Source organism: Saccopteryx bilineata, chromosome 6, assembly GCF_036850765.1.
Source record: "Saccopteryx bilineata isolate mSacBil1 chromosome 6, mSacBil1_pri_phased_curated, whole genome shotgun sequence".
In the NCBI taxonomy this organism is placed as follows: Eukaryota; Metazoa; Chordata; class Mammalia; order Chiroptera; family Emballonuridae; genus Saccopteryx; species Saccopteryx bilineata.
Genome location: NC_089495.1, coordinates 6,744,839 through 6,769,106, shown reverse-complemented (window position 1 = coordinate 6,769,106; position 24,268 = coordinate 6,744,839). Strand labels below are relative to the sequence as shown.

At 44.8% G+C, this 24,268-nt stretch overlaps 1 protein-coding gene across 9 annotated transcripts in view; it reads right to left on the bottom strand.

Annotated features, from left to right (window-relative positions):
* Nucleotides 1-24,268, bottom strand: part of WDR17 (WD repeat domain 17) — a 92,259-nt gene that overhangs the window by 16,482 nt on the left and 51,509 nt on the right. For 6 of the 9 annotated variants that reach the window (XM_066236030.1, XM_066236032.1, XM_066236034.1 and 3 more), the window contains 13 exons: nucleotides 22,749-22,831; nucleotides 20,559-20,645; nucleotides 18,331-18,495; nucleotides 13,810-14,012; nucleotides 11,930-12,079; nucleotides 11,713-11,843; nucleotides 10,941-11,066; nucleotides 9,243-9,398; nucleotides 6,156-6,220; nucleotides 4,306-4,438; nucleotides 3,750-3,841; nucleotides 2,524-2,665; nucleotides 1,597-1,736 (listed from right to left, as the gene is read on the bottom strand). In XM_066236030.1, coding sequence (XP_066092127.1) covers nucleotides 1,597-1,736; nucleotides 2,524-2,665; nucleotides 3,750-3,841; nucleotides 4,306-4,438; nucleotides 6,156-6,220; nucleotides 9,243-9,398; nucleotides 10,941-11,066; nucleotides 11,713-11,843; nucleotides 11,930-12,079; nucleotides 13,810-14,012; nucleotides 18,331-18,495; nucleotides 20,559-20,645; nucleotides 22,749-22,831 — 1,673 coding nt within the window. The remainder of the gene's footprint in view (nucleotides 1-1,596; nucleotides 1,737-2,523; nucleotides 2,666-3,749; nucleotides 3,842-4,305; nucleotides 4,439-6,155; nucleotides 6,221-9,242; nucleotides 9,399-10,940; nucleotides 11,067-11,712; nucleotides 11,844-11,929; nucleotides 12,080-13,809; nucleotides 14,013-18,330; nucleotides 18,496-20,558; nucleotides 20,646-22,748; nucleotides 22,832-24,268) is intronic. The other 3 variants (XM_066236033.1, XM_066236038.1, XM_066236039.1) reach the window with 1 other exon arrangement.

Genomic DNA, 24,268 nt, shown 5'->3' with positions numbered 1-24,268 from the left:
GAAGTCGTGGTCACTAAGTCACTGAGCACCATAGCTGCTGACAGGCGGAGAACTGGCACTGTCCAAGGGTGGCCAGCAGCAAGCACACTGGAGTCTGAGACTGGGGGTGGCAGTGGGGGACCCACACAATCTGCTGGGGCAGGATGCTCGTATCACTGTACGAGTGGGTGACAGGGAATAGCGCTGGGACGCCCGCTCACTGTCGGCTCCCAGATGGGACAGAAGGGAGCACAGAAGGGCTGCTCCTCTCTGAGTCAGCACCACGTAACAAGGTGGTGCAGTGCGATTGCGGCTGCGGTCTGAGTGTGTGTGGCCCCCTAGTTCATATGGTGAAACCAAATCTCCAGTGTGATGGTATTAAGAGGTGGGACCTTTGGAAGCTGATTAGGTCACAGAGCCCTCATGAATGGGATTAGTGCCCTTATAAAAGTGGCCACAGAGAGCTCCCTAACCCTACCCACCGTGGGAACCCGGTGAAAGACTGACAATTCTTAAGCAGGAAGCTGGTGCTCATCAGACAGGAATCCTGCCAGCGCCTTGACCTTGAAGCTCTCAGCTTCGAGAACCAACCGTGAGAAGTACAGGCTATTTTTGCAAGGCACCCAGCCTGCAGTACTTTGTTATATAGCATATTATAGCAGCCCTGGCTGCTATAATACACTAGCGAAGAGGGCCACCTTTACAGACAGTCCCTGTACCTCTGAACCTTGGCTCTTACCACTTCCTGAGACCTGAGGCAGTCAGTGGCTACTGCACCACACCTAGTGAGTTACTGCACGCAACGTGCTTAAATCGGCACCTGGCATGAGGTCAGCAGCACGGACCTGACAGACAGCAGCGGTTAGTGGTCTCCTCTGCATGCTCCCTGCACAGTCCGCTGAACTCCATCTGAAGAGTAGTGTGTGTGCGCAAGGGGCGTACAGTGCAGAGAGGGCAAAGTCCTAATAAGCAAGTTTACTAGAAACTTCTTGACATCCTAAGTAATTTGGGAAAAGAGAAAAGTCTAAAACCCTCTTTATTCAGCAAACATCCACTGAGCGACAGTGTCACACCTTTCCTCACAGCGCCCCCACTGGGGAGGGCTGTCTGCCCAAGCATGGTTCTGCGGGCGTGAGCGGGAATGGGTCTGGCTGGGACCTCCGGGTACCCCACGGACTTGGCAGTCCAAGCTAAGCCACCTTTATTATTACTCCCATTCGAGGTGACTTGATTTTCCACACTTTAAATGAAGACACAAGACCCGACAAGAAAGAGCATCATAGCTAGGAAGAATTTAAAATGTGGGAATGTATGGTCTTGATAGTCTTAACATGTATGCATTAATTGTCTCGCAATGCTTTATGTGCTTGAAATATTATGGAATTGCAACTAAGCTATTTCATAATGGGTCGTGGCAGATTTTATTATACAGCCATAATAGTTTGCACTGTTACCTAATTCTCACATCACCATTTCCTCTCACAATCTTATCTGTTATTAAAAAAGGGGGGGGGGAACTTGTAGACTCCCAACACATGTTATCAAATGCAACTGGCAATATTTTAAAAAATGCGTTCCATTGCCATAAAATTCCTCTTTGCATTTAGAAATTCTCACCATATTGGAATCGTCATGCATTTTCTTGCCAACAGCTCCAGGGCGTAGTGGGTGGCTGGTGCGGCCGACTCCCCCAGCACCGTGCCCACGCAGACCGCCAGCTCCAGCTCGTTGGCGCGCACCAGGGACGCCATGGCCAGCTTGCTCGGGGAGAGAGGTCTTCAGTGTCAGAGATGGGGGGAGCTCCCCACTCCCACCCAGCCCAGAAGGCAGATACGGCTGTATTAACCTCTAATCAGCCATTCTTATAAAATACTGCTGTCACATTTCTACACAGTTCGTAAGTCTAACTGCAGTTGTCCAGGGGAAAAGATTGTAAGGGGACACACAGGACATATCTTATAAGGTTAGCATTTAGACCTTAGCATGGAAGGGTTTAGAACCTTGCTCATACTTTTGTAATTAATACAGTCTCTCTGCAATATCCTCAACCTGTCCTTCAATTCATCAGAAAACAAAAACAAAAACATAAATTCTTAAAAGTTTCTTAAGTAGTGTATGACGATTATCAGTTATCCCCTGAAGCCAATATATCTAAGGATACATGAAAACAGAATCTGTATCTCCACTTAATATTTTCCTTATTACATTCATGGGTCAAATGGAAAATATCCCCAAAATATAACTTATGAAGAATATACTAAATTATACTTGAAAATAAGTGCCTTCAAAAGTCAGGACTTCTGAGTCCAAGTGCAGCGATTTCCCCCTTCGCTTCACAACTGCTCCTCATCTATGATGACCTACTTCAGGTAAGGTTGTTACAGATATCTACATATCTTGTGATAAAAATTAAAAATGTAAAAACTGACCTTATGGTCGGCAGGGCCATGTGCCCATAGTGCAATGCCGCCTGGGGCTGGGGGAGCCCGTAGAGCCAGACCCACATAGGGCGTGCCCACACTGCCCCCGGACACCATGACTCACCCTCAGGGCTTCCGGGCACACCCCCCCTCGGAGACGCCATACCTCAATGTCGTCCACAGCCAGGTGGCAGCAGGCGGCCAGCACCGCGCGCCCGCTGCGGAAGTGCCGCTCGGCCAGCTCTCCGCTCACCGTGCGCAGGAGTCTGGGGAGGAAGGGGCCTCGGTGTAGACACGCCCGGTTCCGCCAGAGAGTGAACGGGGCCCTCCTGTGACACTGCTAAGGCGGCACATCAGATTTACTCTGACATCCCTGACCGGGGAAATCAGGACAGCGGAAGAACTCTCTCAGCATTTGAGCTGATAAGCACCCCCACCCCCTGCTGACACGAGAAAAGCCTAACTTCCAAAATTTATCATCCTAAATACAACGGAATGATTTGTGACTCAGCTATAGGGCCAGTTAACCTCGGAAGCATTACAGGTTAAACTCAACCTTTTCAGAACGTGGGCCATGACTGGAATACAGGCAGGGGTTCGATCTCACAGTGCCCAGTGTAGAGAGGGCAGAGGGGGCATCGGAGAACCGGGAAGCAGTCCGTTTGTCCCAACTCAGCATCCGCTTACCAGTTTCTGATCCTTTTCTACTTGCTAAATGTCCTAAAAGTTCAAATATCAAACACCCTACTTTCTAGGGCAAAACAGGAGCTGAAGGCAGAGCCAGGAAAAGGCAGATGACTTGATTTGGAAAAGGTCAAAAAGCTGAAAGAGTCTAACTTCTATTTCTTTTAAAACGTAACTATCTGGCTCTCCTTGGTAGACAGTGCTGGAATGTTACCCCGGATGCCGGAACTGGGGTCTTGGAGGCCGAGCAACGGCGGGACACTGTCCATGCCCGGCGTCCTGGGATCTGATGTCCAGACCCAGCGTCACAGGGTCTGAGCGACAGCGGGACGCCCTCCACGCCCGCTGCCCCCGCCACTCTCCTCCCCACGGGTGTGCCCCGCTCTGGGCGCTGCGGTGCCTGCCTGCCGTCTCCACTGTGAAACGCGTTCGGCTTCCCTGGAAGCTCGAGAACGTGTCAAGGCTGCGTCTATGTGGCGACACCTCCCTCCTCACCAGGGACGAACGCCATGCCAGGACCTGGCTATGGTGACACAGGCAGGAGGGCACCAGCCAGCCCACCCTCTCTGCAGAGCGAGAGGCGGGTGCAGGCCTCGAACGCCCCCGCCGGGAAGCCCGCCGTGCCTGTAAGAAACCCTGGGCCCGGCTTGGGGAAGCAGTGCTTACTCAGGAGGGTCTGCCCCGTGGGCAGCCTCGGCGCAGGAAGGACCCGCAGGCGGACAGCCGGGCGCGCTTGGCACATTCCCCTCACAGGCGGCCTGGAAGGCGACGAACGCGCGAATGAATCCTTAGCTAACTGTTGGTGATTCACCCATTTCAGGCTCCTCTTTTGAACAAAGTACATCTAAATCATGTTTGAAATTTATATTACAATGTAGAGATACCCTCAGAAATGGGGAAAAAAAACAAAAACAAAAAGTGAACTCCATTGTATCAACATGAAGCTGCAGGCGCATGGTCGCCAGAGGCAGCTAGCCCTTCAGGCACACAGAGGGCTCAGCAGCGCCCGCGGTTCGGGGGTGTTCAGGGGACCGTGGGACCGGAGCAAAGGGACCGAGACTGAAATGTCTGGACGGAAGGCTGGGAGGGGCAGAGGCCAAGCCACCTCTGGCTTTGTCTTCCATGTGAGGGTGAACTGGTCAGCAGGTCTCTGTCCCGTCCACCCCCCACCCCCCCCACCCCCCCACCCCCGGGGCGCAGCTCCTGTAACCGTACCCTGTACCTGGGCCACAAGCAGAGCATCTGTAAGCTGGCCCCGGGACATAAAGAAGGTGACAAGTTTCTTCACATCTCCAGTGGCTATGCAGTACAGAATGACATCATCCTTATCTTCCTGGATCAACTGATCGGCTCTCCTGATAAAATAAGAACTTTTTTTTTTTTTTTTTTTTACCATATACCAATTTCAAGGTTCTCACTTGGTCTGAGATTATCTGAAATATCTAAAGTATCTAAAAGTTGAAGCAGATTTCATAAAGCCCTTTGGCATTTTTTTAAAAAGACAGATTTCATGATCAAATCATGTACGGAATACAAGTCTTCTGAAATAATAAACACTGTATTATTTATTTTTATATATTTAGATGTCAGTATTGTTTTCCCTCAGAGCACTACATGTTTTCATATAGTAAACGTACTGAACACTTCAGGCCTTCACAGCAGGTAGCTGGTCTATTCATCTGAGCAGTACCTTGTTCTGACAGTGAGTTAGATGCACGATGGGAAAGCCGCCCTCGAGTGGATTTGTAAATATGAGGGGTGTGCCTTATTACAGAGAATGTTAAATGTTATGGTGAACACAGCGGGGACTAGAGAGCTTCTACCTGCAGCCAGCATGAAAGTCAGTAAAAAGAATAATGCAAGAACATAAATATCGATAATAAAATAGAAAGTACTGCAAGTGACCCAAGCAAGGTAATTTAAAGAAAAATAACGTCCCAGACATGTGAAGGGACAGGGAATCCTGGTCTTGAAGATTATGAAGGGCACACCTGTGTCCACCTGTCTGTCTGTGTCCATCACTGTCTGCCTGTCTCTGCCTCTCTTTTCCAAGCTGAGTCGCAGGTACTTGCTCAGTGACCGGCCTCGTTCCTCCCATCCTCATGTTGAACCTCGGTTCTGCTGAGCACTCATCTGGTATACTGAATTTACGTTGGTATTTGTATTAAATGACATTTCAAGTGCCAGTCTTTGGGTAGGTGCAGCCAACACATTTTCTGTGGTTTCTGAGCTCACTGTCAACCATCTCCAATTCGTGGGGCAACGGGATTCTTCTCCACAGCTGTGTTTTTATCACGTGCCCCTGACTTCCTTGCTATAGCCGATAGAAACAGTGTTCTCTTCCTTGGCATTTGAAACTGGGACTGAGAGACTGCCAATCAATCTCCGAATGGCTGGATCTAGAAAGCCTACATTCTGGAGCGGTGGGGCGACCACTTTCTGGCAACTATGTGAACTAAGGGGCTCAGAAAGCCAGGTGTTGGTTTTCGAAGACAAATGAAATAGAGTTTTCGCTGACTTTGAGACAAAATAGTTTTGTGAAATAAATGTCTTCTGCTAACTTGACTTTTCAAGATTTTAGTGAGAGCAGTAACAATCCCAACTGCGCAGTGAGGCCCTGTGGATTCTTTGGGGTCTCAGCGCACAGAGTGGGGAGCCTCCAGTTGGAGGGCTGGGGCCAGCCTGCCCCGGGGAGGGGGTGGCAGGAACCGGCATCCACTGAGAGTTTCTGAGATGACGGAATGAGCATCCCACAGACATTCGGGAACCTTCACAAAACCTCCCTGCTCGTTTTTCAGTCTGCACGCTGTGCCCAGTGAGGACGCTCACGGACCGGCCATTTCTTCCGCCGATGGGGAGACCGGCCTTAACTGTCAGTATCAGGTATCAGGTCAGACGCAGGGACACCAACATAACTTGTCACCAAGTAACTTACCGTGTCAGTAGATACAAAGCTCAGTTATTATTTAACACAACATAACAGTAAAATCTCAAAGGCTGTCATCACTTCATATGTTGTATCTACAGGGACACACGTGAAAACGTCGGAGGGACACAGACTCTCCGTCTTACCTCTGCATTAACTTCTTCCAGTATCTCACCGAGACGCCCGGCGCTGCCGACAGGGCCTTGTCCCACTGCGAGAAGAGAGGGCAGAGACACAGCCGTGCTCACTGTGCTGGCCGGGGACTCACTCACAATACAGGATTTTACAGAGTTCTTCGAGTGTGCGCGTGGCCAGGATTAGTTTTGTATTCTATCTCATTCATTCCCCACGGTATACAGAATGATTACTATCTTCTTTTTTTTTTTTTTTAAATTACTTTACTCTTTTTTTTTTTAATTTTTATTTATTTATTTATTCATTTTAGAGAGGAGAGAGAGAGGGAGAGAGAGACAGCGGGGAGGAGCTGGAAGCATCAACTCCCATATGTGCCTTGACCAGGCAAGCCCAGGGTTTTGAACCGGCGACCTCAGCATTTCCAGGTCGATGTTTTATCCACTGAGCCACCACAGGTCAGGCTGATTACTATCTTCTAAAATGAAATAAGAGATGTAAATTCTATTCTTTAGCAGGGAAAATGCCAAACCTAATCCTGGATAGAGGGCTAGAAAGAGGGAGAGGAGAGAGAAGGGAGGTGGGGGTCGGGAGGGAGCACAGCTAAAGCGCAGAGTTTGAAAGACAGAGGAGCTCACCTTCCAGCACAACACCGGTGATCTGTGCTGCGGCTCAGATTCTATGCTCCACATAACATGTACTGGAAATGTGATTCTACTGTTATGTTTAACAAATATATGTAAGATCTATTTCTCTTTTTATTCTTTCCCTACTCATTTTTATACATTATATTTACTGTAAATTCTTCCTTTACAATTGATAATACCTGTCTTCATATTTGAAAAATTAGACTATTAATAAAGAAGCTCATTACTCAGTCAAGGCTGATTGTGACTGTTATTTGAAAATAGGAATTTCACTAAATTCAAGTCCAGAAGGGAAGTGAGGAAAAAATATTCTGAAATATCACTATATAAAACTCCATTTAAATTACAGCTGGGGTGGAGGAGTGGGGAGGGGGCGAGGAAGGAGAGGGAGGGGGTGGGGGGAGGGGAGGGACACAAAGAAAACCAGATAGAAGGTGACGGAGGACGATCTGACTTTGAGTGAGGGGTATGCAGCATAATCAAAGGTCAAAATAATCTGGAGATGTTTTCTCGGAACATATGTACCCTGATTTATCAATGTCACTGCATTAAAATTAATAAAAATAAGATAAAAAAAAATAAAACAGCTTGACCTTCAAAAAAAAAATTACAGCTTTCCAAAACAGAGGGCCATGGCCATTAAGGTGTATTATACGCTTGAGAATTAGCCTGGAAATAACACTTTAGAGTTAATCAGGTAATTTTAAATTTTATATTATTTGTAATCCTGTTACCTAAGAAAGGGAACTTAAAATACTTTTTTAGGCAAAATTTATCTTTAATATAGTAGGAAGAAATGGAAGAAAAGGAGTTGAAATGTACATTAACTTCACCAAGCTCTTCCAATAGAAACATGTCATGTAAGTGAGAAGATTAGATGGTATTCTAATCTCAAAGTATTAATCATATAGAAATAGAAATGATTCATAAGGAGATAGGTGATGACGGACAATTATAAGGACGCCTGCATTTTGAAAGGATTTTCAGCTCAGTGTTTAGAGCATTAAGTCATTGATAAAACTGCACAACAAAACTATTAAGTTCTCTATAAGTAGATACCTGATTAAAGGATCTTTAATTTAATTTGAACTAAATATAGTTTAAGATTATATATACCAAGATATAGAACTCAGAAAGATAAAGAATTATACTGTCCTATCAATATTTATTTATTTATTTTCTCCTTGACTTTTATGTTTGTCTTTCTAGTAATTCCCTGTTGAAAAAGTAATATTTGGCCTTGGCTGGGTAGCTCAGTTGGTTAGAACGTCATCCCGACACGCCAAGGTTGTGGGTTTGACCCTGGGTCAGGGTACGTACAAGAAACAACCAATGAATGCAAAAAAAGTGGAACAAATCAATAGTTTTCTCGCTGTCTCTCTTTTCCTTCTTTTCTCTCTAAAATCAATAAGTAAATTGTAAAAAGTAACTTTTAGGTTGTAGCTTTAGCTTTACTTCTTTATAAGTAAAACTTTTACACTGCTCCTTGATTAAATACATTTTAGTTTGCAATGTCTTTCAATAAAATTTTTAAATGACACAGTTTATTATTCTAGGTCAAGCTACAATTGTCTCTGGTGTATGGAGAAATAAAAAGGTACATTAAATTTCATTTTGATGCATTTTATTATAACTTTATTGTTCAGTTTTACTTTATATTATTTATAAGCATCCTTAATACCATGCTTTGTAATTATGAGATTAACTTAAACTTAGAGCTTTTCAAAGGTGATCACATATGAAGGAAGTCCGCACCATTCTAATCTTGTTTTTGGAGGGTGGGAGAATTGTTGAAGCAAACGCACATGCAGAAACACGAAAGCTCAGGCAGTTTTCACACACTGAATCCACTCGTGTAACCAGCACCCAGGTCAGGAAGCAGAAGCCCTTGGCCCTGGGAGCTCTATTACAGTCGCCGCCCACCTTCCAAACATGAGCCTTGTGGTGAACTTGAATGAGGTCGGCCCATCCTAACTTCCTCTGAAAACTCTGCTTTGTTCCTCAGTCTGTACAAACCAGGGCGTGCCGCCAGGTGATCCTCAGTGGAAACTTGACTTCTGACCAGTGTGGGATTGAGTTATGATGTAGAGTTTTCACAAGGGGAACCCACTGTGAGCACATCAGCCAAAGCAGATGTTTTAGGAATCAAAGCTTCCAGCCCAGGGCAGTGGCTCTAAACACTAACATGCGTGAGAAGAGCCCGGAAGGCTCATAGAAGCATGGAGTGCTGGGCTCCGTCCCCAGTTTCTGGACATGCATGTCTGACAAATCCTGAGGGGTATCCTGGCGGCCAGCCTCGGGTCTCATGGTGAGAAAGGCTGCTCTCAGCTCTCCACCTGAGCTCAGACTGCCAGAGACCCAGTGACAGCGGAAGAGAGAGAAGCTGACTGTTTACTATGTAACAAGTAATCAGAACCCTCGGTTACACGCACTGACTTTGCTTTAGCGCATTACCTCTCCGAGTTCCACCATGAGCTCACAGTATCTCTGGACATGTCCCAGTCTCAGGTGGATCTCTGCAGCCTCCTTCAGTCTCTCCTCCTTAGTGGGAACGCCGATCCCGCCTCCGAATTTAGACATCTTGACGGTGGTCAGTTCCTGGGCTTCAGACTGGTTATAAAGAGAACAAAATTCTTCTCAATGTTGTTATATGAGAGCTGGTAATAACACATGACCATAAAAGCATTATATAGATACATACTTTAAAAGCAGATAGCACTGGAAATCCAATATTTTTAAAAAACCAATACATTTCCCCTATAACATCGGATGGCAGCATCTTGGTGTGTGGGTGGTAGTACTGGAGGTGCCCGGTGTGGGTGCAGAGCAGGCATACGCCCACCACCCTCACTACCCACTGGGGCTGTGGGCACACAGGGGGCCAGGGGCGCAAGGCCAGCAGTGACAAAGACAGATCATGGGTTAAAAAAAAAAAAAAAGGTGTATAAAGGCCTCCAATAAAAATTAAAATTACTGGCTTACTCTAATTGGCTCCTATGTTCTCAGTAGGTAACTGTTATAGTCATTATGTGTTTAGTTTGAGATTTAAAAAGGGCTTCCTCTTTACAAAGGAACCCTTCTCATGCCCACGAAGCCCACACCCCCGCACAGTGCCCTCCTGCCTCTGACAGCCAGCGCCACCTGACAGTGCACACGTGCATCTCCTCTTCTCATGCCCACGAAGCCCACACCCCCGCACAGTGCCCTCCTGCCTCTGACAGCCAGCACCACCTGACAGTGTACACGTGCATCTCCTCTTCTCATGCCCACGAAGCCCACACCCCCGCACAGTGCCCTCCTGCCTCTGACAGCCAGGGCCACCTGACAGTGCACACGTGCATCTCCTCTTCTCATGCCCACGAAGCCCACACCCCCGCACAGTGCCCTCCTGCCTCTGACAGCCAGCGCCACCTGACAGTGTACACGTGTATCTCCTCTTCTCATGCCCACGAAGCCCACACCCCCGCACAGTGCCCTCCTGCCTCTGACAGCCAGCACCACCTGACAGTGCACACGTGTATCTCCTCTTCTCATGCCCACGAAGCCCACACCCCCGCACAGTGCCCTCCTGCCTCTGACAGCCAGGGCCACCTGACAGTGCACACGTGTATCTCCTCTTCTCATGCCCACGAAGCCCACACCCCCGCACAGTGCCCTCCTGCCTCTGACAGCCAGGGCCACCTGACAGTGTACACGTGTATCTCCTCTTTCTGGTCCCAGCACTGGCTTGTTGTTGGGACTGCACTTTGCCCCAGGTCTGAGATAACAAATACTCCTGCATTCACATTCACTAAGACCTACAGCCTAGGATCAGTGTAACAAAACACAATTCAGAATACAGCTATCAGGCTCTGAGACGAGAACCAGAGAAATCATCTGGCTGTAGGGTAAACAAAAAGGCTTTCAAGTAGCTCCGAGTGACCTTTGAAGAATTCCATGGATTCAACCCAGGAACACTATGGCTGCCTTCCTCTGTTCCCAAATAATTCATATTCTCTCGCTTGGTTTTCACTGGAGATTTACTTCTTCAATAGTCACTTGTTTTAATCTAGCAACTCTATATACATTTTAAAAATAATACTTATATTTTAACTGTGAAAAGGCAACACATCATTTTTGCTCGAGCCCATCGTGTTTGCAAACCTCACTTACTGTTCTAAATTTGACCAGATGCTTCCGGTGGATTATTCCTTTACAGTAGTTCTGTGGGAGTAAGCTGTCGTCTTGCCCTTTTATCACAGCAACTAAGTCCCATAAGTTTTCACTGCCACCTGGAGGCTAAAAAAGTTATTATAGAACAGGGGTAGCCAACCTTTTTATACCCACCGCCCACTTTTGTATCTCTGTTAGTAGTAACATTTTCTAACCGCCCACTGGTTCCACAGTAATGGTGATTTACAAAGTAGGGAAGTAACTTTACTTCATAAAATTTATAAAGCAGAGTTATAGCAAATTAAAGCGTATAATAATAATTACCAAGTACTTCATGTCAGGTTTTCGCTAAGTTTGGCAGAATAAATCTTTATAAAACAACTTACTATAGTTAAATCTATCTTTTTATTTATACTTTGGTGGCCCCACTACTGCCCACCATGAAAGCTGGAGCGCCCACTAGGGGGCGGTAGGGACCAGGTTGACTACCACTGGTTTACAATAACCAAAGATACAATAACGAATGAGAAACCCCACAGCATTTTGCATAATGCAGGCACATCTAAATTGGGAACTAACACATAACAACCCTGCTTCACCCTGTTTAGAGCTCTGACTTCCACCTGCCCTTTCACATTGCACACACTATGGTCAGAGCGACCCAGTGAACTGGGCTGACATGAGTCAATATGTGATGACTTCGTGACAACAGTCATAACGATTCATTCTAGCGACAAGGAAAATGTTCACGTTTAATTCCGGTAATACTTACTGATAAATATTCTGAAAACCACCTTAGTTTTTTCTCTTGAGGATTACCAGTTAGCTTCTCTATCTCCTGCTTGATGTCTCTGGACACCTTGCCGCACAGAAGAGGAGGCGAGCCCTGCAGCACAGCGTAATCTGCAAGGCAGACCACCCTGGTGAGGAGAGGCGGCTCGGAAACACCCCTGAAAAATCAAGATCTAACGCATGCATATCTGCAATACCAGTGTTCCCAATAATGTCTTTCCAAGGTCTGTCCGCCAGAATATTGATTTGCAAAGGAGTGATTAAAGACGTTAGCGACCAGAGTCTCACAGTGGAGTCGCGGGAGCAGGAGGCCATGGTGAAGGGGCGGTTCGGGTGGCATGTCAGGCCTGACGGAAAAATAAACCTGTTTTAATGGAAGGAAACATTGCAAATAGTTTTTATCTATATGCACCTCAAAATACTTATACAGCCTGACCAGGAGGTGGCGCAGTGGACGGAGCATCATGATGACTGGGATGCGGAGGACCCAGGTTGGAAACCCCGAGGTCACCAGCTTGAGCATGGGCTCATCTGGCTTGAGCAAAGCTTACCGGCTTGGACCCAAGGTCCCTGGCTCAAGCAAGGGGTTACTCACCCTGCTGTAGCCCCCGGTCAAGGCATATATGGGAAAGTAATCAATGAACAACTAAGGTGTCACAGCAAGGAACTGATGCTTCTCATCTCTCTCCCTTCCTGTCTGTGTGTCCCTATCCGTCCCTCTCTCTGTCTCTGTCACAGGAAAAAATAAAAGACATACAGAATTAAAGTTTTGAAGAAATGTTTCTATCTTGGCTGAAAATAATAGAGGAATGCAATAAATTATTTTGCATATTCTATAAATATGAATACAAATTGAATTATGAGAAAGTACATGGTTCTGGATAAACATGTTGAAATTCTATCTCAGGGTGTCTGTGTCAATGGCGGGCACAGTAATCTATGGATGGATGGCAGTTCTGGCTATGCCCGGAAATGGGATTCCCTTATCCGCAGCCCACTGCCACTATTAAAAGTCCACTGGGTGCAGCACATGAATACAAATGTATAGATTAGGGATTAGGGCTGCTTTCTTTACGGAATCTTTTTGCATTCTTAATTGACCTACTTACGCCCATCAACATTTGGGGGCTACAAAAGACAGTAAAGTGAGGTGCAAAAGATAAGAAACCTGATGTTCCATATCCAACTCAATAATATTAAAAAAACAAAACACTAAATATTCAAGAATAGAGGTAGAGGAATGGTTACATAAGCTCTATTTACTTTCTTATTAATTTCCTGCTTTATAACTTACCTCCGGAGTAAAGGTAAAAGAGGGAGAAAAATCCAAACTATCTGTGCAAATATGTGTATGGGTATATATGTGCATGCATGTGTGTGTGCATGTGTGTGTATGCATGCACATGTGTGCGTGTGTGCATGTGTGTGTAGAAACACAAGTATACCCACAGATAGAGAAAGATCCAATGATGCTAATAAGTTATTTTTGCAAATTTCTGATAACATTTTTTTTGTATTTTTCTGAAGCTGGAAACGGGGAGAGACAGTCAGACAGACTCCCGCATGCGCCCGACCGGGATCCACCCGGCACACCCAACAGGGGCGACACTCTGCCCACCAGGGGTGATGCTCTGCCCCTCCGGGGCGTAGCTATGCCGTGACCAGAGCCACTCTAGCGCCTGGGGCAGAGGCCAAGGAGCCATCCCCAGCGCCCGGGCCATCTTTCCTCCAATGGAGCCTTGGCTGCGGGAGGGGAAGAGAGAGACAGAGAGAAAGGACGGGGGGGGGGGTGAAGAAGCAAATGGGCGCTTCTCCTATGTGCCCTAGCCAGGAATTGAACCCGGGTCCCCCGCACGCCAGGCCGACGCTCTACTGCTGAGCCAACCGGCCAGGGCCTGATAACATTTTTTATTACTGTCTGTGTACTTAGATAGCTCAAGGGTAACACATAGTTTCTAGTGATAAGAAGGTTGTTTTAAAGTCAAACACTGCATGACTTCTTCAAAAAATCCTGCATTGCTCAAAAGTACACTCCACGTTAACACAGCAACATTGAGGCGCACGGAAACCACCTTACCGTACACGTCTGCACCGTGATCGCACACCGTGTCCAAGCAGGCCCCTCCTCGCGTGTCCCACACTTTTATAGTGCAGTCCCAGCTGCCGGATACGAGTAGGTAGGGGATCTCGGTATTCCACACCAACCCCCTAACAGGGGCAGTGTGGCCACTGAGCACCTTTATGCAGGCGTCTTGGGTGTAGTCCCAGATTCGAACACAGCTGAAACAGACTACGTATTATGGATGTAACAGCATTTGAAGTACACTTTACCTAAAATATTAACATAATTCTTATTGGAGCACAATGATTATTTTCTCAGTATATTAAAAAAAATTATTTTTCAAGGTATGTTAAGATTCTCTTCTTTATCACACGTGGCGATAAATAAGTAGGCTACAGCTAGCCTATTCCAATATATAGTATTTTTTCTCCAACTTCTACTGGTCATTTGCTAATGATACTGAAGGTACTATTTCACAGTTTATATATTTAAAAATCTGCTTTCTTAAAATGAAATATCCTAAACAGATAAAGCCAAAAGTGTGGTTAATAACACAGATATGACAATTTAAGAACTCTACAGTTATTTGTAAATCAGGAAAAAATAGGGCACATGACAATGACATTATCTGAAATATCGATTCATATTCATGGTTATATCAATGTGGTGGCCCACCCTTCACATTGTTGCCAGTATGAGACGTTGCTTAGTTCGTGGGGAATAACTCTCAGATCAAGTGTGAAATTTAAATATAACTGGAGTAGTGATACTAATTGAACTACTTGAATCAATTGATTGTACAAAGTACAAATTTTACTAAAATAAAATTTGAATCAAAATTCACTTTAAGACCTTCAAATGTCAATTTTGCTTAAACAATTAATACTAATTTTTAAGTCACAGATTTATATCAACCTGATGATACCAAAATATTGATACTTCTAAAATTATATTATATTATACTATAAAGAAGGTACATTATATATTTTATCACTTTACAGCATAGCTCTTTCTGCTTTATATAAAAATATCTCTTCTTTTCACTTTATCCTACTACAGAACAATGTATCCAGGTACATGAGAAACCTGTTTTTGGGTGCTAATATTTTATATATGTTTAAATTGTTTTGTTTGATATTATACCTTCATACATGACTATATATTAAAGTGATTTGTTTCAAAATACTTTAGTGTTACCATCGTGGGCACTAGAACAGGTGCCCTTGCTTTTATGACATAAGGTAGATTAGGCAAACATCAGGCTTTGAAGTCCTAATGTGTATTTTTAAATCAAACATAAGAAAAAGTTTGTCTACACAGGAATGCCTGAGGTTTCTTCCAGATTGAAGCATAGTACCTATAAATTCTGTAATAAGTTCATTGGCAAATAATGATTTCTCTACAGTTTTGACTTATTTAAAGGTACTAGATAACATGTTAGGTACAACCATCTTGCATATGACCACTAAGAGGACCAATAATCAAAATTCAGTAGTCTTTCAAATTTCATTTCTATATGTAAGTAAAATGCTTACTGATACCTTTCTGAAAAATATTATTACTTAGACAATAATTAAAGATTATACTCTTTTTCATTTAGAATAGAATGGAGACTCTAGGGTGTATGATAACAGACTGAACTGAAAACACACAGAAATCCCATAATTATTTTTATTATTAAATTTGGATTTATTCTAAAATTTCAAGAAGAAAATACTTAATTTTCAGTATGAAACTAGAGGTTATTGCACACTATGACTTTCACTCAAACTAAGCAAGATTTCTCTTATTTTTTCTCAAATTCAATAGTGACCAAACTATATTATATAAATCTATCTTGTATAAATAAAAAGATTCCACCAAAACACTACTAGAACTAATAAATGAATTCAGTAAAGTAGCAGGATACAAGATAAATATCCAGTTGCATTTTTATACACCAATGTTGAACTATGAGAAAGGGAAACTAAAACCACCACTCTATTCACAATTGCCTCAAAAAGAATAGAATACCTAGGAATAGATTTAACTAAGGATATAAAAGACCTGTACTTAGAAAATTATCAATACACTGAAGGAAGAAATTGAAGAAGATACAAATAAGTGGAAGCTTATACCATGTTCATAAATAGGAAGAATCAACATCATTAAAATGTCCTTATTACCCAACCCAAAGCAATCTATAGATTCCACATAATTCCTATCAAGATACCAATGGTGTATGTCACAGAACTAAATCAAATATTTCAAGAATTTATATGGAAAAATCTTGAATAATAACAGTGATCTTGAGAAAGAAGGACAAAGTTGGAGGAATAACTCCACCTGATATCAAACTATACTACATGGTACTGGCATAAAAACAGACATATAGGTCAATGGAACAGAATAGGGAGCCCAGAAATCAACCAGCACCTTTAAAGTCAATTAATATTTGATGAAGGAGGCAAAGATAGTTTACTACATTAGTTTTCAACTGCCAGTCCAAGGACTGGTGTCACTAGGCCAGAAATTTCATGTAGGTCAGTGCAAGAGTGAAGGACTCTGATCACAGAGTAAACCACTGGATGGTGTTGGGAATATTGGACAGATGTGTGCAACAAGATTAAACTAGACCATCTTCTTACACCATACACATGAATAAACTCAAAATGGATTAAAGACTTAAATATTAGACTCAAAACCATAAAAATCCTAAAAAGGACATAGGAAGGAAAGTCTCTTGCAGCAATATTTTTTCTGATATATCTCTCTGGGCAAGGGAAACAAAAGAAAAAATAAAGAAAGAAATGGGATTACATCAAATTAAAAAGTTGTTGTATAGCAAAGGAAACCGTCCACAAAATGAAAAGACAATCCACTGAATGGGAGAACATATTCCTTGGCACATCTGATAAGGGGTTAAAATTCAAAATTTATAAAGAACTTAGAAAACTCAACACCAAACAAACAAATAATCCAATTAAAAATGGACAAAGGACCTGAATATACACTTACCCAAAGAGGACATACAGATGGCCAATAGGCATATGAAAAGATGCTCAATGTCACTAATCATCAGAGAAATGCAAATTAAAATCACAATGAGATATCACCTCACCCCTGACAGAAGGGCTGTCATCAATAAATCAAGAAACACCAAGTGCTGGAGAGAATATGGAGAAAAGGGAACTCTCCTGCACTGCTGGTAGGGACATAGATTGGTGCAGCCACTGTGGAAACAGTATGGAGTTACCTCAAAAAATTAAAAATGGAACTGCCTTATGACCCAGTGATCCACTTCTGGGAATTTATCCAAAGAAACCCAGAACAGTAATTCAAAGGAAGATATGCACCCCTACGTTCATTGTAGTGTTGTTTACAATAGCCAAGTGCCCATCAGTAGATGAGGGGATAAAAAAGCTGTGGTATATTTATACAATGGAATATTATGTGGCCATAAATGAAGGAAACCTTACCCTTTGGGACAGCATGGATGAACCTGGAGAGCATTGTGCTAAGTGAAATAACCAGTCAGAGAAAGACAGGACCATATGATTTCACTCTCATGTGGAACTTAATGAACAAAATGAACTAACAAGCAAAACAGAGACAGACTCCGACACAGAGAGCAGGCTGACAGCTGTGGGGATCAGGGAGCTGGGTGGGGAGGTGGAGGGACTGAGCAAAAAGGAAAAATCTCATGGACCACAGAGTGGAGACCGCTGGATGGAGGGCCGCAGAGCGGGGGCTGGCTGCTGGAGAAAGGACCGCAGGGCGGAGACTGCCGGAGGGAGGGCCGTAGAGCAGAGACTGCTGGAGGGAGGGGGGAGGGGAAAGGAGGGGATGGCGGGAACAGAGGGGGCATGACGGATGGAGACACGACTCAGGGTGAGCACGCGATACCGTGTGCAGATGACGTGTTGTAGAATTGCACACCTAAAACTTATATAATAATGTTAACCAGTGCCACCTCAACAAATTCAATAAAAAGGAACAAAAAATAAATAAAATCAAGTCAAGATTTCAGAAACTCCCACAAACTCCCCCAAAATGTTAAATTGCTCTCATTTCTTACTTATCTTCTCTTCATGCTTAAATATATAATCATCTTCTTTTATTCTCTTCGTACTGAAAAGAGTCCAGTTGAGTTTTCAGTAATATGTGAACAACGCCAAAGACAAACTCTTCTCTACTTTACAATTGTAAACTCTACTTTACAAATTGGTTTCCTTTTTCTCTTTCCTGATAGATAGAGCCTTTAAAAATTTTCTTGTTTTTATTTACTCTGTCATTAGTAAGATAGAAATAAGTATCTGTAGCAAGTAAAATAAGAAAATAGAAAGCGTGACTATGATGATAATACAAGCTACTATAAGCATGGCAAAGTTTCAATACTGTTTGTTGAACTCAGTTAGGAGCTTGTGAACTGCCAACATGTTAAGTGCATCTTTAAAATGCTTCTCATATCAGTTGGGTCATAAAAATAAGTACATTTCTGAAAAATTATAAGCATATGATTTTAAGGACTAGAAATTGGAATCCAAAAGTACATACCCATCATCAGAACCACTGCAAAGGATGCCTTCCCTCAGGGGGCACCATCTGACATGGAACACTTTGGCTGTGTGCCCACTGAATACTTTCAGGGGTTGATCCGAGCTGGTGGCTACGTAATAGACACGCACGTTTTTGTCTTCACAGCCCGTGGCGATCATGTCTCTGAAATGTCATCAATGGCACATGAAACATGAAACAGTTGATGGTATATGGCACTGATAATTCACAAAGGTACAGAGCTCTCATCGCTAGCGTTAGAATGTCGCTTCCTTAGTGAAGTCAGACTACACACTCCATTGGTAAGAACAGATTCCGCAGACACGGCCCTAATGCCAAGAGTTTCCCTCTCAGTGCCCCCAGGGAATCAGTTGCACAGAGCAGGGGGAACGGCTTGGAAGGAGACTCCTACCGCGCTCAGGGACCGGCACTGCAGGGTCTCCGCACAGGCTGGCTGGGGTGGTGCACCCCGCCCAGCAGTTGGTGGCAAAGGACTGAAAGACTGTAGCAGACTGAGAACGGTGAGCTTAGATCTGTGCTTTTAAATGTTCGCTGGCTGCAACGCAGAGGCAGGGTGGGGAGAGAGAAAGGGGCGTTTGGGGGGGGTGAGTTCTGAAATTGATTCAGAAAGCTTTGGCAGAAACCCAGAAACAAACAACTATGCCTGGTTTAGTGGCGAGAGGGGTGGTTAGAAAAATAAGACACTTTGGATGGAGGGTGTGAGTCATTCATGGCAGACTGCAGGTGGAACTTGTGAGACGGTCAGGTCTAATACTGGGGGAGAGGCTGGCTGAGTTCATCGGCGTACGACCCCCTAGCAGTGTGGGACATCCTTCTGTATCATCAGGAAGAAAGACACGGGTCCATCGTTTCGTATAATATGCCTATATTTCGTCTGCTATGTATAACACACAGAGATGAAGTTTTAGTATTTTAACATATTTATATTTCCACTTGTAATATGAAAAATGTAAGCTACTTCACACTGTTTTAACAATATCTGAGTAAAGTTTGAATTTTTAAGGATGATTTATATCTCATCAAAGGAAGGTTTAAAACACAAGACTCTGGGAAATGCAATGATTTCAAGGATCAATTTTAGTGGCGGTTACACTTGGATTCATTTTTAAATCTAAGCTGATTTTTACCTGGCAAAGATTAGGCTCTTAAGCAAGGGGGACCTTTCAGCCCCACCCATAGAAGTCCTACATGCTGGGGCCTCGTCCAGTGCTGAGCCTGCGCCTGAGCCTGCACCTGAGCCTGAGCCTGGGCCTGCGCCTGGGCCTGCACCTGAGCCTGCGCCTGGGCCTGCGCCTGGGCCCGAGCCTGCGCCTGAGCCTGCGCCTGCGCCTGAGCCTGGGCCCGAGCCTGAGCCTGAGCCTGAGCCCGAGCCTGTGCCCGAGCCTGTGCCCGAGCCTGCGCCTGGGCCTGCGCCTGGGCCTGCGCCTGGGCCCGAGCCTGCGCCTGAGCCTGAGCCTGGGCCCGAGCCTGAGCCTGTGCCTGAGCCTGGGCCTGAGCCTGCGCCTGAGCCTGAGCCTGCGCCTGAGCCTGCGCCTGCGCCTGAGCCTGCGCCTGAGCCTGAGCCTGCGCCTGAGCCTGCGCCTGGGCCTGCGCCTGGGCCTGCGCCTGGGCCCGAGCCTGCGCCTGAGCCTGCGCCTGAGCCTGCGCCTGAGCCTGGGCCCGAGCCTGTGCCTGAGCCTGAGCCTGAGCCTGGGCCCGAGCCTGAGCCTGAGCCTGCACCTGAGCCTGAGCCTGAGCCTGGGCCCGAGCCTGTGCCTGAGCCTGCGCCTGCGCCTGAGCCTGCGCCTGAGCCTGGGCCCAAGCCTGAGCCTGAGCCTGCACCTGAGCCTGAGCCCGAGGTGGAGGCCACGGCGTGTCAGGTCAGACAAGACCATTGGATGCACAGATACAGGGTCAGAGCGAGGGTCCTGTTTCCCTGGCAGAGTCCACGCCACACACAGATTGAACTGACTTCCATTTTTCATTCATGAGCCAGATGTTTTATTCTCAAGTGTCAGAAGGCTGCTTTGATAGTTCTAAATCATGTAAAAATCACATAAAATAAAAATAGACATGCAGAATAAATAAGCAATTACAAGGCTAAGTAAGGGGAATATTACTTAAAAAAGAGTGATGGTATGTCCCATGGGGATAATATTAAACTTTATGATTACTTAAAATCTCAGAAATGTAATTATTCCTTATTTCAGGGGAAAAAAAATACTGACTTGTTGTTCTGGCTCCAGTCACACCCGAACACGGCCGCAGGATGTTTGTATTTGCGCAGCACTCTTCCGTCCACTGTTCGAATAATACTGAAATTAAGTGTCACGTGTTAACAGGAAAATCATTCTAAGTATTTCATTCAAGGACACAAAGTCAGAACTGCCTAAGTCAAACATAAGTATTTCAGGATACAGACCTTGCCTGCAAAGCCAGGGAGCATTCAAAGTACCTGGTAAATGCTATTACCAATTATGCGTATGTGTATTTACATCACATTAATTATGGTAATCCATTTATATGAATTTAAAGGTGACAATTTTGATTTAGAAACCTTTTTAATGAATTTTTTTGATTGAGGAAAAGCATACACATATATTTTAGAACATAATGATGTAACTCACATATGTATTAGATATTCAGCTTCAAAATTTATATATTAATATAATGCTGGTTACATGCACTGTCATACCAAGTCCAAGATCTATACGTTGTAACCCTTTTCCCTGCATATTCCAAGTGATATAACTAAAAGGTCAAAGGGCCCCTTCTCCCTAAATAAAAAAATCCTAAATTTAACTGCAAAAACAAAAGAAGCTCTAATACCCTACTATATGATACCATAACGCAAGGGCTATGACCTCCTTCACAAAGAAAAGAAAATAAATGTGTATAAACTAATTTATTACAGGGTTTTGGATGTTTTTGAAAAAGACCCTCAAAAACATCAGTGGGCCCAGAAATCTTTTGGGGTCACTGGGTCGTGTGGTGGCCGTGCTTCCAAGTGCGCAGGCGCTGACTGTGGCTCTTGTCAAATAAGCAGCACCCGGAAGCACACGGCAAAGTCCTCTGTACCATGATCAGAGGGCACTCAGGTCCTCTGTACCATGATCAGAGGGCACTCAGGTCCTCTGTACCATAATCAGAGGGCACTCAGGCACAGTTTTGTATTAATTTGCAAATAGTTCTTTTCAAGGGAAAAAATCACTAACATTGTCATTTCTGAACATTTTAATTTCCTGGCAAAGAACTTTGGTTTCCATAGGTACTGTCTCTCCCACTGAAATTAACAAGTGAAAATAAGCAAGTTGGTGGGGTGTAGCAGCACCTAAGACGAGACAAACTACTATACCTCTGAGCACAAGGGCCCCGTCACCCACCAAAGGCGACAAGCCCTGTGGCTATGGGGAAGCAGCGTTTGATCAAAACAATTTCTTAACCCAATGGCAACTCTTCCCTTACACATATTCTTTTTGGAAACCAATTTTCCCTAGAATTTAACAGAATCAAGAAAGCACACATTTCTGAAACACAGAGTCAGAAAATCTAGCTTCTGAAAATGGGCATTTCCTGCACAAGTGACCTTATTCCTCTTTGCAAAGGCTCTTTTATCCTTGTATAAATAACCGCACGCACAAAACTGTGAAGAACTGCTGGAGTACTTGATTGCTCCTGAATCACTTTAAAACGGAAACACCACTCCCTAGAAAATTTGATGAGAATCATTTAGACTCTTTGTGAAAAGTCTTTCGAGTTTCTTTAAGGCAACTCAGTCTCTTAGTTAAAATTCAGGCAGTATTTTCACTTGACAAGCAATCACCAGCTGATTTACTTATTGTTGAGCATCATTTCATTAGGATTTATTACAGATGCATCCCAGCAATCCAGCGTATGCCTAGGTGGGTGTGTACTGCTGATGTGGGTGTACACTGCCGATGTGGGTGTACACTGCCGATGTGGGTGTACACTTCCGATGTGGGTGTACACTGCCGATGTGGGTGTACGCTGCCGATGTGGGTGTATGCTGCCGATGTGGGTGTACAATGCCGATGGGGGTGTACACTGCCGATGGGGGTGTACACTGCCGGTGTGGGTGTACAATGCCGATGGGGGTGTACGCTGCCGATGGGGGTGTACGCTGCCGATGTGGGTGTACGCTGCCGATGTGGGTGTACGCTGCCGATGTGGGTGTATACTGCCGATGTGGGTGTATACTGCCTATGTGGGTGTACACTGCTGATGTGGGTGTACACTTCTGATGTGGGTGTATACTGCCGATGTGGGTGTATACTGCTGATGAGAGCAGAGACCCGCACAGCGGGACCTCATCCCCACTGTGACTCTGTGCTAACAGCAAGGGCTGGTGTTACCTACTGCCTCTTCCAGAACAGCGCGACTCCGGGCAGGGTACTCACCAGAAGCCATCACCGCTGCAGGTGGCTAGTCTTTTAGAATCTTTATGACTCCAGGCAATGCAGAATATTCCATTTTTTCCATGCTTCAAAAAATGTAAAATACCTATCAATAAGAAATAATTCACCCCCTTTTTTCTCTTATTCATTTACTTCTTCTAAGTATCTTTCTTAGGAACTTGCTTTATAGGATGCCAATAGTAGAAAGGGGAATGTATCCTTTAAGAATGTGTGAAGTTGTCACACTAAGCCTGTTGTGCAGTTGAGCGCTGTCTAATGCCTTTTCCTTAGTCATCAGGCCGGAGAGGAGGAGAGGTGTCACCTGCCCCTAACCCGGTGCCACCACAACACAGCGGGAGGAACCCTGCAGGCAACTGTACTATTGATTGCTCTTCTCAATTTCAAAATTGTATTTTTATAAAAACAAAGAAGCAAAGATTTAAGATCTTCCCTACAACAAATAACTTTATATTTATCCGTTCATCTGCATTCTTGAAATGAGGAAGGGCAAAGGGATGCATACAGTCACAGCTGCTGTGGTAAGAAAGTTTCAAAATACAAGAAAAATACATGGAAATGTCATCCGTCAATTAGGTCATGGGTGAATAGAGGTTACCATCAATCCTCTTCCAAATTTAATTTAAAACACTCCAGACCTTATATAGCACTTAAATTGTGCCTGCTGTTAGAAGAGAGCAACGTGCCTTTTCATCCTGACTTTTAAGGCTGTGTGGCGGAAGTGGTGTCTAGTTTGCTATGTTAACCTCTTCGGGGATCAAAGGAGGGTCTATAAAGATGGATACAAATACAGAAGTAGCCCCTACATGCATTCAGCTGAAGGCGCGGGGGGCCTTCCATCGGCCTTGCCACCCCAGGTGGAGCGCACCGACGCTCGCTACCACCCTGAGTGTCCTCGTGTGAGGCACAAGCTGGCAGTGTGGACCTTTTCCACAGTTAGTCTCCTAGGCTTAAGCAATTTTGGTATTGGTCTTGACTGTGAGAGCCAGGATGGATACAAGAGATGTCCCTCAGGCTAAGAGGCCGGGCTGCTGGCATCGGGCTGGGACGGCCCTCGTGCTAATGGGCAGATGTTTTAGGTCATGAGATGCCATGAGGATGGATAAACAGATTTGACACCTAAAGATAAAACTTCTGGATTTACATCAAAAGTTTCTGTTTCAGGGTCATTTCTTCTCATGTCACCATTTATCTTGGGAGAGCGGTGGTTCCAGTGAGGGAGGGTGCAGGGCAGGCTGGGGGCCTTGCTGGGCCGACACCGTCCTCTGCAGAGACAGAGAAGGCTGTGAGCAAGCAGGCCTGTGTCAGCATCCTCTTCTGAGAGCGACGCTGCTTACCGCGGATTGCTAGTCCCCCAACACTCCGCACTGGCCACACTTCCTCAGTACCCCCAGAAGATCAACGCTGCTTGATCCTCAAAGGGGAACAATCTTTAGTAGAAACGGTTGTAAAGCCTCAACCATATAAAATTTTTTGAAATGTTATATACCTTTAATAAACCTTAA